The sequence below is a fragment of the Chelonoidis abingdonii genome, chromosome 10 (genome assembly GCF_003597395.2).
Source record: "Chelonoidis abingdonii isolate Lonesome George chromosome 10, CheloAbing_2.0, whole genome shotgun sequence".
NCBI lineage: Eukaryota > Metazoa > Chordata > Testudines > Testudinidae > Chelonoidis > Chelonoidis abingdonii.
This window is the reverse complement of record NC_133778.1, coordinates 79,304,655-79,320,953: the sequence shown is the minus strand read 5'-3', so window position 1 is coordinate 79,320,953 and position 16,299 is coordinate 79,304,655. Positions and strand designations below refer to the sequence as shown.

Genomic DNA, 16,299 nt, shown 5'->3' with positions numbered 1-16,299 from the left:
AGGTCAGTTGGGGTTTGGGGCTGTGAGGGCGGAATTCAGGGGATCCTAGCTAGGATCCAAGCACCCTGAAAGCCCAGAAGGACTGGATGGAGGAGTCCTGACTGTGCCTGCAAGCTCTGCTGTAACCTGTGTTCCTGTTGTCCAATAAACCTTCTGTTTTACTGGCTGGATAAAAGTCACTGTGGGGTCTAGGAAGAGGGGTTCAGGGCCGGACTCCCCCAGACTCCGTGACACAGGGGCAGAGGTAGTCTTGGCACATCAGTTGGCAGCCCCCAGGAGGTTTCTGTGATCCAACCTGTCACAACATGTCCAGGGTCTAAGGGGAAGCAGCCAGCACCCAGCAGCTCCAGCACCTGGCAGGTGGTTCGGGACCAATAGGAGCCAGAGACTTGGGGATTTTAAGGACACAAACAGGTTCTAGGGCTACTAGTGACAGCAGTGAGGGGTGCGGAAGAGTTGTTCCCAAGCCACCGGTGCAATGTGAATCTCTGCCCCCCTCTCCGGCACTACAGCTCGAAGTTGCAGCTGAAGTAGGAACGACTGAATCACAGCACCGAAAACATGCACCACTGAAGCCAGTGGGAGTTTTCCATCGTCTTCCCTGGGTACAGGATCAACCCTCGGTCAGCAGCACTATGGACATCGCCAGCAATCAGGGACACCAGCCCCCAGCCCATCTGCCCAGGCCTTGGGTCAGAAATGGTCACTAGGAGGTCTCATCTTCCCATGTCATTTCTAGCGGGCGCTAGGGTTGGTAACGCCCATGCACATGTGTGTAGGACACTTCCGCGGTGGAGCCAGGACAGGTCGCTGGCACTGCTGCGTTTGGGGCTGAGGTTGGCTACAAGGAGGGGTAGGAGCATTCATGCAGCAGTGGGCCAAAGACGCCAGAGGATGCCCCAGGGGCGGGTGGCAACCGGAGCATTTTCCTCCTACTGTGTCTCAGCAGAGCTGTTAGCAGGCAGCCTGTGCCAGCCGGCACCCTGCCTGCAACCCAAGCCTCCCCCTGCCACCAGCAATTAGCAAGGAGGCTTTGAAACCCAAGCGGGTGATGGGAACTCAGGGGTGCCTTCCAGGAACAGCACCGAGAACCGCGCGCCAGGGAGACGAGCGTGATCTCCCCAGGGTGCCAGGAAACTGGAACTGGCCTGGAGGGAAGCCCCCTTCTGCCCTGGCTCCAGCAAGTGGGAGGAAGGTACCCCAACCCCGTGGCACCTGCCAGGGAGAAGCACTGGCCCCATCTCCTGCACCCCACGGCTGGAAACAACTGAAGGTGGGACTCAGGCAGGTTGAAATAGACCCTGGGCTTTGGTGAGGCCCCTCTGGGACCGGAAAAGGCCTGGCCTGGCGAGCTCTGGGACTGGGAAAGGGATGCAAAGAGCAGTGGGGCTGGCACTGGGTGGAGATGGTCAGGCTGGAGGAGGTGGCACCGTTTGGAGGGGCAGTGCCCCTGTGGCTCTGGGGGGCCTGCAGCAGAAGGCGGACACATTTCATGAGCCAGCCCCCACCCCTCCACCAGCCAGAAGTCCCATTCAGGGACTCCATTGCCTCCTGCTCTTCCCACAAGGGGCAGGACAAAACCTCGCAAGCCATTTCAGCTGAACGCCCATCGTGGGGGCCAGGACAGCCACTGAGGGGAGCTCAGAGCTACGGTGACTAACGAGCCACCCGCCGCGCTTCGCTCACACGCTGTGACCCGTCCCCGGCTCCCACAGCCTGACTGCCTTGGGCGCAGTGCTCCCTCGGGGTCCCCGAAGAGCAGAATCCCCAAAGCAGGAAGGAATGGGGGGAATGGCCGATGGACCAACCGGGGGCGGGGGGCTGCAAAGGACCCAGGCAGAGCTGGGGAGAGCCCAGATCACCTACGTCCCTCTCTGCCAAGAGCCACTGCCGCACTCTAGACCTGCTACAGTAACACCAGCCCAGCCTGTGGGCAGCACCTCGCAGAGGGAGGTGGGAGCCCAGCTCGTCTAGCCCCTTCAGTGCCTCAGTTTCTCTACCTGCCAGAAGGCGGCCAGGTTCTGTCAGTTCGCAGCCAGGAATGGCCCTGCCGGTCGCCGTCCCGCACAAGCCCAGATGAATTTCTGAACTCAGATCGCCCTTGAGGTGCTGTGAGCCAGGCCGGCGCTGCCAGGAGTCCAGGTAACAGCAGCTGGGTGGAGGATTAGGCTATTGGTGCTGGCGGGAGCAATCTGCAGCCCCGACAGGCCCAGCTAAGCCTCTGCGTCCAGCTCTGCTCCGTCTGCTGGCCGCTGGCGCACAGTCATGTCGACGCCCTCAGCCAGCGCAGCCCAGCCTCTCCCAGGGGGGCTTGGAGATTTCACCCCCACTGAAGGAAGGTAAATTTCATTCCTCCCTTGCTGGCAGGCAGCACCTGACATCTTCCCACGGGACTCAACCAGCGAGGTCCACCACAAATCACCGGACAGCTCTTGCCAGGGTCCCCACGCAGGAAGGGGGAAAAGCCCCCATCTAAGAGGAGGCCGCTAGCCAGGCTGAGAGACAGGAGCTAGAATTGGGTTCAGAGGATGGCACAAGGCCTAGTCCACACTGGAATCCCGGCCTCACTTACCATCTGCCTCTCCACGCGGCTCAGGAACGGCCGAAGCCCCGACTCTCGCCTTGTTTTACCCTCACTGCGCCTCAAGCAGACCTGCAGCCCAAGTGCAATGCAGCTGGTCTAGCAGGACTGTGAATCCTCAGACGGGCATGGCTGGGCAGCGCCAGCGAGGGGCAGGTAATCTCTGCAGGGGAGCGCTGACATGCTGCAGTCAGGAGCTAGCCAGGAAGCCCAGAGTGCACAAACTATCTGTAACTGCTCCACAGGAAAGCTGCTGCTTTGAGCCCAGCCAGCAGGCCCAGGGAAGGGGATTAGAAATGAACCCCCTGGCTCCTCCAGAATCAGGGCAACATTTCCCTGGAGGTGTTTGGGAACCAGAGATTTCCACCTAAGCCCCCTCAGCGCTACACTGTAAGACCTGACAGCGGGTGGCTTCAGCCAAACACAAGATTAAGAGCCATCGCCATGTTCCACTCATCTGAATGGTGCAGACAAGACACAAACAGCTCCTGCAACCAGGCGCAGACAAGACTGTGGGGTGGGTCTAGACACTGGACAGGTCAGGGAGACACCCACTTAAAACTGCCACTATCCTCCCTGGAGCGGATTCACCTCCCACACTCTACTGCTGACCGACGGAGGATCCGGGACCCTGAGGGCATGCTTACATGGCCTCCCGGACGGCCCCCTCTGACCCCGCACTCAGAGATCAGACCGGAGCAGTGGTGCTTTGGGGTTTTTTTTTATTAAGTTTAAGTTACAAAACAGAAGCATTTTTAAGTCGCGTCAAGGCGGGGATGGAAAAAATGAGACTGTTATAAAACCAGAGCCCGGGGTAAGGGAGGGAGCCTGGCGCTCTGCCCGTTCTGCAGGGCTGGCCGCGGGCTGGGGGAGGAGAGGCCTGGAAGGGGTTAAGACACTGTTGGCACAACATGGCCGACAATCAGCAAAAAGGGACAAAGCTTCTCCCCGAGGAAGCACGAGATTTGGCTGCTTGGTGCCGCGGCCAAGCCCAGCTCTCACTGCAGGGTGAGGGCATGGCAATCACCGGGGCCCCCGGCTTCAAGCCTTTCTGGACAAGTTACGGCCAACCTGCCCCAGCTCGGTTCAGTGGGAAAAGCTAGCCTGTCCCTCCCCACGCAGGCAGGCGAGCGCCTTCACTGCTGCTGGGCCGGGGAGAAGGGGCAGATGGGGGACAGACAGGAGAGCCAGAGCCCTTGTGTATGGAGGCAGCCTTGAGGCCTGGCACCCCAGAAAAGCTACGTTCCTGGAGCCCTTGGCACCTGCCTGAAATGGCTCCTGCCGCCCAGAGGCAGGATCTCCTCGTTCAACTGGCTTTGGACAGCAAAGCGGCCAAGCTAACACGTTCACGAGCTGCTGCCTCAGCCTGGTCAGCATCGCGGCTTTCGAACCCAGCTCCGTCCTGTCGGCAGAGGGCAGCGCTACGAGGAGGTGCTGTCCTTCAGTCCAGGGGACGCTGGGCAGCCAGTTCACAGTGCTTTGACGGCAGCAGTCATGGCGGCTGAAACGCACAATTTACAGCCCAGGAACGCTACCCTGCGGTCATCTCCACCCCCAAGGAAGGGCCAGAACCCAGGAAGTAAAAACCTTGGCCACCTGACTTAATTGCAAGTTCTTCCCCTTCCCTCGCTCCCCCAGCCACTGGAGCATAGATGGGCCTCGCTCCAGCCATCACCCTTCGCAAACGGAAACCAAAGCCTGGGTAGGCAGCTGCAGCAGCCGGACACTCAGCCAGAGAGAAGCTGCTTCATGTCAGACGGGGAGAGAGCCGCCCCCTGGGCGAGATGCAGCCGGTTCGCGCTCTCAGGAGGGGATTAAACAACAGGTCAACTTTTATTGAGCTTGCTCTCTAACAGACTTGTAAACGGGGAGAGTGACAAGGAATGTGAGGGAGGCAGCTCGTGCCCCACGCGCCGCCGGCACGGAGACTGTGCTACGAGGAAAAGTCCACGGCCAGCACGGCCCTGGCAGACGCCAGTCGAGCTGGGAAGAGGTGGTGCTTGGCTTTAAGCTGCGGTAACAGTATGTGCTGGTGTCACAATCCCCCTGTGGCCGGGGAAGCGGTCCTGCTGGCTGGGAGGCCAGCCTGCACACCCAGGCGGTTCTGGAAGAGGTCATCGGTTCCTGGTTCTCTGTAAACCTGAGCTGTTTCCTCCCTGGTGCCCCGCCCCACACGGGTGTCATTGCGGGGGCAGGGGGATGCCCCTGGGGTCGGTGACCTGACCCTCCTGCAGGTTCTTGACGAGCTGTGCCAGCCAGCGCTTGGTGGTGGTGTCGTCCTTCAGCACCTGGGCGAAGGTGGTGTCCTTCAGCTGGTCAGGAAGGCACTGTCTGAGAGCCTCTCGTGCCCTACATCAGGAGACAAGAAACAGGGGGACCAACAAATAAACTCACATTGAGAAGAGGGGAGCCGGCCCCCTGCTGGAACATTACAGCCTGGGAGACTCCCCACCCCGACCTCCCTCCTTCCCCAAACCCAAGAGCTCCAGGCAGATCCCCCACATTAAAGGGAACTGACCCAGTGGCCCCCGCCTCCATCCCAACATATTCCCAGTCACAACCCCCTTCCAGACACAAGGGAGGGTGGCATGTCTGCCCAGAAGCCGAGTCAGAGGCTTCGGAGCCTGCCCAGCGAGGGACAGAGTAAATATAAATACAGCTAGCCGGAGACGTGGCCCCTCGTTACTCCACGAGCTCTTTGCAGCACTTCTCCGTGTCACCTGCCAGCACAGCCCCAGATGAGCGAGGCAGGGCTCACGCAGCGGCACTGGCCCTGGTCCCTACGGGGTCAAGTTGCACTGGGACAGTTGTAATTTATGTCCATTCAATCCGCGTTACCAGAGTCGGGCATAGCCCAGCTGGGGGAGCTTGCAGGTCGGCAGGTGCTGGGGGAGCTCACAGGCCTGGAGCGAGAAAGGTCCCAAGGCTGACTGAGAGGCAGACACACAAAGTGGGAATCCCGATGGAACGGCACTTGAAGCGAGAGGGGGAAGCACCTTTGCTCTTTGGCCCCCAAGAGCCCCTGAACACTCCTAAAATGTTTACCTTGGGTTATCGGAAAGACGAAGGTAGCAGCGGACCACGTGTTTCAACAGCCTTGCTGATGGCTCCTTGGAGAGCTGTAGGACCATCTTACCCTGTTCAACAAAGGAGCGGCTCCGGTTAGAGGAACAGGGTTTAGAAAAAGGACTGGGAAGTTTTGTTTCATTCTCCCAGGACTGGGTCCTGGCAGCCACCAAAGCAGAGGGGACTGGTGCCTGTTGGCAGGTGGATGTCATCTTCCCAGTCTAGCTCGTAACACTAACAGCAGATGACCCCACTCAAACCAGGGCCAGTACTGTGGGGCTCTCTCCCACCAAGACCCACTTACAGCGGAATGGACCCAGATGTCATTACTCATATTCAACCCAGGACCTGCAAGAGTTCCACCTCCCTGGGCTTTGGGCCAAGGGTCCAGATGGAAAGCGTTCCCCAGGACTACGTTTCCAGCATCTGCTCACTTGGTTTGCCCATAGGTGACAGCATTCCCCCGCCTTTGGAGCCATGAGAGAGAGGTAACGAATCTCTAATAAACACTTGACAGAAATCTACACAATCCGACCTCAGGCCCATTGGATATTAACTGATCTGTGCTGCTAAAATAGCTCTTTTTGCATCGTTTATGTCCCACCTCACTCCCCTTACTGAGGGATCTTCCTTGGAGATTCTAACTGTGCAGGTTTGAGTCAGTCTATTCAGAAATATCAACCATATCTTTTACACCCATCCTAGTAAGAGTGAGACGAGAAGCTGCCGGTGAATTTACAAAACTGACCATGGGAAGCCTGCATAGGACAGACCCTTGGCAGCAGGTGCTCTCATGAGTAAACACAAGCTGGTTGCTCCAGCGTAACCTCTTTAGTAAGTGAAGGCAGCATCAATCCTACCAGTATCATGGCGACATGAGAAAACCGCTCATAAGTCTGGCAGATATACGCCAATCCTGTATCATCGAGGAGGATCTTCTGTAGAATGAACGTAGCAACCTGGAACAGAGGGGAGAAATCACTCAACCAGCTGCGCCTGTAACGTGCCACGTCCTGTTTGTTCTTCTGACAGCAACCCCAACCAACTGCACAACGGATACGTGCCAAGAGCACCAAGTATTTCAACGGGGGAGTTAACAGGTTTACTCCGTTTCAAACCAGAAGGAACAGTTGGTCTTTACACAGCACATGGAAATCACTGTGCAGGGGAGAAAGGAACAAACACATCAGGACTCACCAACTCAAAGGGGCACCAGATCCTGATCTGAACAACAGATGCAAAACCTGCAGACATCTTTCCACCACTACAGAGATCTACACTCCACAACACACCTTTCAGGATCCCTGGGCGCTACACACACCTATCACAACATGCGGTGCACCTCACCCAATGCCCCACCAATGACGACGTGGATGAAATCAATACTCCCCCATATAACGTCGCACAGAAAGATGATAGAAGACGAACACACCATGTCCCCTGCGGGCGAACACCCATCACAAAGCGATCGCTCTCTATTTGACCTACCAATCCCCGGCCTCAAAGGAAACCCACAGAACGCTTTCAAAAGATGAGCCTGGGAGCTTCAATTCATAGACTCATAGAATATCAGGGTTGGAAGGGACCTCAGGCTGGATCTAGTCCAACCCCCTGCTCAAAGCAGGACCAATCCCCGACTAAATCATCCCAGCCAGGGATTCATAACTTTGCTAGGCACTAAAAATCATGGTCTTAATAAAGACACTGGACTTATGGCTTGTTACCACAATCTGTAACCCACTAACCCTCTTTTTTGTCCTATGACTGCCGGGGTGTTAATGGGCGACTTCACCTTGAATGTGTGTCCCTCAGAAGTGTGTGTGAACAACTTGTGTTAAACCATTTGTTTCACCTCGTATTTAGCTGCAGCACCTTTCCCAGACTTGAGGGAGAGCTCTGTGCAGCTGGAAAGTTTGTCTCTCCCACCAGCAGACGTTGGCTCAATAACGGACACAACCTCATCTATCTTGTCTCTCAAATATCCTGGGGCCAACACAGCTACAACAACACTCCAAAGGGAAGAGAGGCAAATACAACAGCTGGATAGCAATGACGGGATGTTCGCTAAGGCTGTGTCTGCACTACAGCTGTACCGACGCAGCTGCGCCGCTGTCAGATCTCTCATCCAGCTGTTCTACGCTGGCGGGACAGAGCTCTTCTGTCTGCATCATTAAACCACCCCCAACGAGTGGCAGGAGCAGCTCGCCCGCCGACACAGCGCTCTGCACAGCGATGCTTATGCCAGCGTAACTTAGATCGCTTGGGGAGATGGAATATTCACACCCCTGAGCAATGTAAGATTTGCCAACGTAAGTAGTAGTGTGGAGATGGTCTAACAATTACTGCCAGGCTACCTGAGGTAATGGGCAATTCAGAACGGTCAACTGAGAGGGGAGACAGAGAGGACCCTGCTTAGCCATATACAACCTTGCCCAGCTGGCTTGTGGTTTTCTTCTCAAGTGTTACCCAGCCAGGCTGCCTCTCTAGAAGAGAGGATTTAATGCTTTAATGCCTGGGTTAGGTACAGGAATGACGGAATACAATTCTCTGGCTAGTGCGGAGGATGCCGGTGGATAACATCCAGCTCAGATCTTCAGAGCAATATTTTTAAAGGTGATAAAGGGATCAGCAATTGCCCCTGTCGTTTTATGACGTCCAGTTTCAACAGGGGGACGTTCAAACTAAGTGGTAAGATGCACTGATCTGCTGCGTGCAGGGACATGAACATGACATCTGGGAAACGGCCAACAAAAACAAATCACTTCATTCAACTAAAAGCATATACCGTTTTGGAAAGTTCGCTGCCAGACTCCATGATGCGCAAGCAGAGGGGGATGATTTCTGTTGTCAACAAAAAGTTTATCACTTCTTGCTCATCCGTCTTCACCAGGGCCCCTAAAAACAGACAAAAGAGCTGCAGATTTTAATCACTCCTGTCTTTGAAAGAGCAGCCTGAGCTAAGGGGCAAAGATTTATATGACCACAGCGATGACAGGAATGCAAGCACTGCTCGGGTTTGTCCATCAGCACAGGAGACTTTGGGCAACGCCCGAGCACTAAGAAAGACTATCTGAATGGTTACAGAGCGATGGCTCAAGCAGCAGCTGTATCCCAAATTCGGCTTCTCAAACTGTTACCATCTGGAGGGGACAATCCTTTGGCTTCCTAGCACTTGCTTTGCCGAAAGCGGCCCACTCACTCGCTTGTCTGGAACTTAAGAGCCATTAACCAGGGTCATGGTCAGCTGAGAGGACTGTCCAGTCCCATGGCACCCGGGTGGATTGAGCTGACTTGCAGCGAGAAAGTGGGAATAAGGTACACATCTCACTGGAAAAGATGAAAGCATTGATGCTACCAAGACTAGGGTGAACGCTACCTTCATCGCTCACTGGCTGTACCCCGTCCCCTTGCTTTTCTCTGTCTGACTTTACACTGCTTGCTTCACGCGGCAGGGATTGGGCCATTTCTCTTTGAGAACCAACTAGCGCATTGGGACCAACATACCAAGCGACGCACACAAAAAAAGAGGAAAAGAAGATGGCTTCATGCAACACTGAACGCCGGGTGACCAAAAGGTCCCTGGAAGCTGTGCTCCAAGGCACACATCCTCACCACGCTGCGCACGGGAGTGCAGACTGCTTCCCTGAGCCAGTATCTAAGTCAAGAACAGTGTGACTAGCATGGGAACGTGCTACATAAACCGGTGCCTGCATTCAGCCCGGGATTTTAAAGGGGGCACTGTGCAGACAGTGCAATCCTCATGCTGAATCTACTGACGTTTCTGGCTAGGGAACTGCATCGGTTCAGCAGAATGAAGCAAATATGCCATTTTTTAAAAGGCAGGTAAAGGCTAAGCTTTGTCTCCTCCCAGCAATAAAACAAACCCAATCTGAATCGTACCATCAGTTGACCACTGGCAACCTTTATAAAAAATGAATGCATCTCAGAGAGCCATCTTAATGGCCCACTTACTGTGCTGGGTTAGAAAGCTTTTAATGAAAAAATAATCTAGAGGAAAAAAAATAGGGGAAAATGACACCCAAGTAAATTCACGACAAGAAAATGGAGAAAACCTCTGGAAGTTTGGCCCCTTCAGTAATTACTTCTCTTGACAGGTTCAGCTTGTAGCTGAAGAAACAGCAGCTTCACTGTTCCTGCAAGTGAACTCCCCACCTGCTCTGAGGCCAGAACTTCCCAATGGAGCCAATGTTTCTTGTGCCAAACCAAGACGTGGCTTAGGCGCATGTGATCGATACATCAGCCACGCACTTGTGACAAACCCACCCGCAACACAGCCAGGTCTTTTCTACCACTGACACACAGACTTGATCTACACAATTCCCACTAGGAGTCACGCTGGTAAGCTCTTCGCACAGCAGTGGGAAGTTAGACATTCTCACTTAACTCAGAAGATCATGTAGGGAAGGACAGCACCAGTGATTTAAGGTGCTGCTACACTAGAGCCAAGGGATGAGTGTCCCACAGGAAAGGAGGAGCCGGTGCTCCCAGCGTTTGAACAGCTGCTTACCAATCACTCCAAGGCTGGTGAGCCGCAGGTATTCAAATGGACGAGTCTTGCTTACTGTGTGCAAGAAGGGATACAGGAACAGAGGGATATGAGCTGCGAGGAAGGCTGACCTGGAAGGAAAGGCAGAAGACACGTTGAACAGACAACACGAAAAGCCAAGAGGGCTAAACAGAACACACAATCCAGTAATGCAGCGTGGTACATCTGCCTCCACCTGACCAGACGTTAACACCCATCACTCTGGGCGACAGGTAAAGGGGAAGTGACATGCTCCAAGCTTCACTGTCAGTGCAGGACGGGCAGGCAGGTGACGGGTCACAGGTACGGCTCCCAACAGGCTAAGGATCACACATATCCACATTTCTGTATTACCCAGTCCCCCCACCCTGATCTGCTTCTTGTCTTAGCCACGTAACAGCCGATTTTGTAGGCTGCAGATGCTTTGGTGCAGTGACTTATTTACCAGGAGCAGAGAATCCTGTGGCATCTTATAGACTAAGAGACGTTTTGGAGCATGACCTTTCGTGGGTGAATACCCACTTCATCATATGCATGTAGATTATTTACCCGGTGCACGTCCAGCCCCCGGCCCAATAGGATCTCAAATCTGCTTGGCCTCTAGATACTACTACAGTATAAATATTGCACAAGAGCAATCATCACCACAGCACTCAGTCAGCCCTGGCGCCCAGCCCCAGAACCCATTCCTGAGAATGGGCTGGAAAGGATTCTGACTGTGGCAAGTCCCCAGAGGAAGAGGTTCCCCTGTTGACATACCATTTCCAAAGGCCATCCTAGGGGAGCTCTCTCTACTGAATGCACAGGATTGCGTTCAGAGTAAAGAGACTCCACCCTTCTTGAGTTTTCACATTTTTATGAAGTTATAAAGGAATCCAGTGAAAAATCTGGACTGTTTTCTTGTAGACTGGCTTAAGGAGCAGTGCTGTTAAACCTTGTTTGGCAGAGGCTGAAAGACATTCTGCCTCCTCATTGTTCCCCCAATTTCGTTACAGGGCCTTATCCACAGGGAGAACGGAAACACGAGAGAACATGGCCATTAGGCCAGATTTCTTCTGGGTTTCAGGCACAGGTCTTTAGGGCGAGCACCTGGATTATTCCTTTCCTTGTCCAAACAATAGAGACAATGAGGCCCTAGGATATTGGAGGGGCAGTGTTCTCCAGCACATACAGCACTTGATTGGGACTCCAGACCTGGCACTTCCACTGACCTGCTGAGTGACTTTGGGACATTTTCCCAGGCTGTGCCCCTCTTCTTCCCACCCGCTGTCTTCTCAAATTACACTGCAAGCTCTTATCAGGTGCTAGCACAACAAGGCCCCAAAATCAGCTGGAGTGTCTTGGGAAGACCACTAGAGACCAGGGTATTTAAGGAAATCTCAATACGCAATGTCCTGTGTTTGGGGCTTCTGTAACGCTGCATGCAAAGATCCCCAAAGGAACCAGTGACAACACAGTGCTGCTGTCCATGATCTAGTGTCACATGCCACACTGCCTTTAATGTGGAGGCAGAACAAAGCACTTACCCCTTGCCGAGAGTAACACAAAGCAAACAATTTACAGTTTGCAGGGACCTCGAGGCTAACCAATATGACTGATGACATTTACCTGGTTTCCGGATGCGACGCAACGCACTGCAGGAGTGCCAGAGCATTGCAGACTCGGTTAGATTGATGGGCTGTCAGGGTTGGCGGGTTGATTGATGGATAAATATTTACAATTTCCTAAGAAAGTTAAACAAAGCAAAATTAGAGGAGAAAACTGGACCAAGTTGCAGAAATACATTTGCCTGATAAGTGGCTGCAAGTGCCAGAGAGATGCCAGGCTGCCTTCTATTTGCCACATGACTGCTGCAAGCATGATTTTAAAAGGAAGTTATGTAACCCGGGGAACTCAAACTTTGCCCAACTGAGGGCTGCACCGTGCAAATTGCCAGGTATCAAAGTGATGCATCCACTTTGCATGTAATTAAGCAAATTACAGCTGCCCTTAATTGTTGGTTAGATACTATGGTATCTATGGTTCACTGTGCCTAGAATCCCAGCATGCAAAGTTCTATCCTGATTTGGGATACGCTGGGACCTCTGGTCTCCCTGAAGCAAAGCCGCTATGGGTACCAAGAAGGATGAACTGCATGAGCACAGGGGGCAGTTATAAGGACGTGAGTGAGGAGGAAAAGTCTGACCCATGCCGGTCCATTTCTAACATAAGCGCTTTCTGACTTTCTTCCCTTGCTCCATGCGTATGCTGACAGGAGTTTCTCAGTGCCCGTCCCTCTTATTTTAATTTAATTCCTCAAAGGAAATCCCCAGGTCTCATATTCAGAGAGTCAAACAGCAGCTGTGGCACGTGTTGAAGTGCTGAAAAGGTGAACAGGGAGGGACTTTGGAAGGCTTTCTTGCAGTAGGAAGGGTTAAGTGACAGCTCGGTATCTCAGGAAACCCAAGAGATGCCACATCAATAAGCGCGCTCTCCTGGGCACCCATGCAGCACCCGAGCATCATTTCAGGTGCAAAGGCAAAGCACCCACCTGCAGAAGAGCCGCAATTGTGCCAAATGAGTGCCACAGCATTGGGGCCAAGTCAGGGACTGATTCACGCTTCTTACTCAGCTCCAGCAAGGCATTCTCACGGGTCTCAGGGCTGGATAGCTCATTAATCCACTGATAGATCTTCTCTCTATCCACCTGAGCCAGTGCTGTCGGCACAGGCTTGAGGGGAGACAAGAAAACGGATAAGTACATTGAGGTTTTATCGGATTCAAACCAGACTCTTTTCACTTTGAGAGAGACAGATGAAGCCAGGCAGTTAATGCAACCTCAGTTAGAGGCGGGAGAAAGCAGCAGGCCTGTTTTTCTAATAGTGTTCTGGATACAGATAATGGTCTCAGTTCAATGCTCATCATTTCACCTGCCACGAAACATGGACAGGTGGCTTTGCTTCATGGAATAAATCTATTGCTACTGTAGTTTTTCATTCTTTTTCCAGTAGAAAACTGTGCTACTTAAAGGAGTACTATGTGCTATTTAAAGGAATACTTAAAACATGTTAGTTTAGAGTCCACTGTTTTTTTACCTCCAACAAGCTCAAGACAGCAGCTTTTCAACACAAGCGACACTCACTCAAAACTACATTAAAATAAGTGTCGCACATAAATTAAAAAAATTCTGATTATTTCATCAGCCTCCGCATGGTACAACAGGGCATTTAAAAAGTATTGCTAGAGAGACATTGTGCTACAACTAGGTGTTGCACAAATCCATCTTTCTTGTGTCCCCAAGAACGTCGGTCTCTTCCCTAAGTATACACCTCTACCCCAATATAACGCTGTCCTCGGGAGCCAAAAAATCTCACTGTGGTATAGGTGAAACTGTGTTATATCGAACTTGCTTTGATCCGCCGGAGTGCGCAGCCCCACCCGCCCCGGAGCGCTGCTTTATCGCGTTATATCCAAATTCGTGTTATATCGTGTCACATTATATCGGGGTAAAGGAGTATATCTTAAAGGGAACCTCTTATTAATTTGCTTTGTTGGAAAAATCCTTTCCAGAATAAGACATTCAACCCCCTGTTCCCCACCCTGTGACCACCTCAACCCCATCCACACCCCCACCCCTGATCACCACCGTGAACTCCACACCCTTTATCCAACCCCCTGCCCCACTCCCTGCCCCCTTATCATGCTGCCTGCAGCACCAGTGGCTGGTGGCACTACAGCCACGCTGCCCAGAGTACCAGGACAGGCAGCCGTGCCACCCAGCTGGAGCCAGCCCCACCACCGCCCAGCACAGACACCGAGTTGGGCAGGGCAGCTGCAGAGCCACGGCCTGGTAAGAGCTCACAGCCCGGCCTCCCAGAGCATTGCGCCAGCTGCGCACTGAGCTGAGGCTGCGGGGGAGGGGGAACAGCAGAGGAGGGGCCAGGAGCAAGTCCCCCAGGCCAGAAGTTATGGGGTTGGGCAGGAGGCCCATGGGCCAGATGTGGCCCTTGGGCCATAGTTTGCTTACCTCTGTTCTAATCCTTCCCCACCTTGGGTATTTATGCTATTAAAAATCTGTAGACTTAATAACTCCTTGCTCTTATTCACTTAGGAAAGAATTTGTTTAGTGACACCAGACTATCTGTAGATGTCAGACACAGTCAATCCCTGCTCTGCAAAGCTCACTACACATTTTAACTCTTCATCTCTCCTTGAATCAATCCTTCTGGCCCCCTCTCCTCTCTCCCTGTTTTCCAGATACTTTTTCAGAACCTCAAACCAGGGTATTTCTTGAATGGTGAAAAGTGACATTTATTCTGTTGCAAGAGTTAGAAGTGTAATCCTGTTAGCATCTCCTATAACAGAGCTTAGAAATACACCCTAAACTGGAAGGTCTAATTTGTGTTTATGACTGAATGACAAGCCCTTTGACAGCTGAACATTCAGGTCTATTTTGCTACACATATTGGAAAGTTCAGTTCAAGTTAACAGTTCAAATGTGCAAAAAGAACAGGAGTATTTGTGGCACCTTAGAGATTAACAAATGTATTTGAGCATAAGCTTTTGTGGGCTATAGCCCACTTCATCAGATGCACAGTTCAAATATGTTGACTCCTCAGCAATGCATGCACAAATGTATAGTGTCCAGTGCCTTCCTAAGAAGGAATCAGATTTCTCCCCACAGACCCTACAGATTCCCATCTGGTACTTTTCCCTGAAAGTCTCATGTATTTTTAACGTAGTCACTTATAAAACATTCTAATTTTTTTTTTTTTTTTTTTTTTTTTTTTTTTAGCCCTTTTTTTTTTTTTTTTTTTTTTAAGGCTCACAGTCTCAGTCCCCTCCCTAAGATCTTGGGGAACGTCAAATGCTCTATGTAAATATTGCAGATACTTATCAATGATTTTACTAAACGCCCTTTGTTGCACCTCATTTATGCAAGATCGATGTCATAGCTGTCTTAAAGCACCAGGCACTGAGCGCTTGTGAATCACTGAAGACACCTGCAGTGTCCCTGCCAAATTGCAACTCTGACAATTACATAACAAACTTGATTTAGCCAACTGGGGACTTTTTTAATAAAGCAACTGCCTCCCGCCCCCCCAAGCATTCTGGGTAAAAAACATTGATTAACACACAATATTGCCTAATTGTGTGTGTTTTTCTAACCATATTGTTAGATAATCAACCTGATAACAACAAAATGAACCTTTATTTAACAATGACCTAGCAGGGGGCTGATTTATTTTCACTCTCCTGCTTCTATTTCAAGTTTTCTGTCCTTTACTGTTTCTGCTCCATTCTCTGGACCTCACATCTATTACCTTACGCCCCTTTCAGATTAGCAACTAAATGCAGGCTCTGCCAGCCGTCTCACTACATAAATGGCCAGTGCTCTGCCTTAGTGCAGTTTTGTAACAACTTCTTCCAAACTAAAAAATAAAAATACCTGTTTATAGGCCCAACAGCCTTGCCTAAGGGTTGTGTTATGTACCGCAGCCATGGGTACCTTGCAGAGATGGCTGCATTTGTGGCCCCATTTACATTTCTATACATCAGTGCAGGTTGGTGGCCAGTAAACACATTTCATCACGGTTCACAGAGCGCATATTTATTGGAGACCTTTTAAATCAGTGCTCAACAACTTCCCCTCCATTCACATCAACCCGTTGTTTTTATTAAATGACTGTTTAAAAACGGTTTATCACAAGGAAGGCTCGTGTACAGCTGGGGGTTAATGGGAAGCACAGCAATCCCTTATCCACTCTAAAAAAGGAGAGAATCACATTGCTCTAAAAACGTGAGGGGGGATTTAAATAGTGACCCTTCTGCTCTCCCCCTTCTGCGCTCTGCAGACGCGTTCAGCCCAGGAACGGCTCTTTCCAAGCGCTGCCTCGCGAAGCCGAAGGCGACACCGCTAAGCACTTGACTGACTCGCGTCTGTGTCTGTTTCAAGCGCCACGAGTCCTCGCAGCGACGGGATGTAGAAGGTCGCTGCAGCCGGCTCTCCCCGCAGACAGCGCGGCCCCGCCGAGTGTCAATCAGCTCCAGGAGCGACTTTGACCCCGGGGGACCCGCGGGCGGGAGGTCGAACTCCGCACCCCGGAGAGGGGCCGAGGGCACAGCG

General features: G+C 52.1%; 1 protein-coding gene across 1 annotated transcript; it reads right to left on the bottom strand.

Moving 5' to 3' along the window:
• Window positions 1-3,286: 3,286 nt before the first annotated feature.
• CNOT9 (CCR4-NOT transcription complex subunit 9) lies at window positions 3,287-12,989 on the bottom strand. The gene is made up of 7 exons (XM_032764438.2): window positions 12,724-12,989; window positions 11,802-11,917; window positions 10,176-10,285; window positions 8,433-8,542; window positions 6,508-6,606; window positions 5,627-5,718; window positions 3,287-4,930 (listed from the first exon to the last, which is right to left on the bottom strand). Exons 1-7 carry the CDS (start codon window positions 12,934-12,936, stop codon window positions 4,762-4,764), a joined length of 909 nt encoding a protein of 302 aa, XP_032620329.1. The 5' UTR covers window positions 12,937-12,989; the 3' UTR covers window positions 3,287-4,761.
• Between the last annotated feature and the right edge of the window lie 3,310 nt (window positions 12,990-16,299).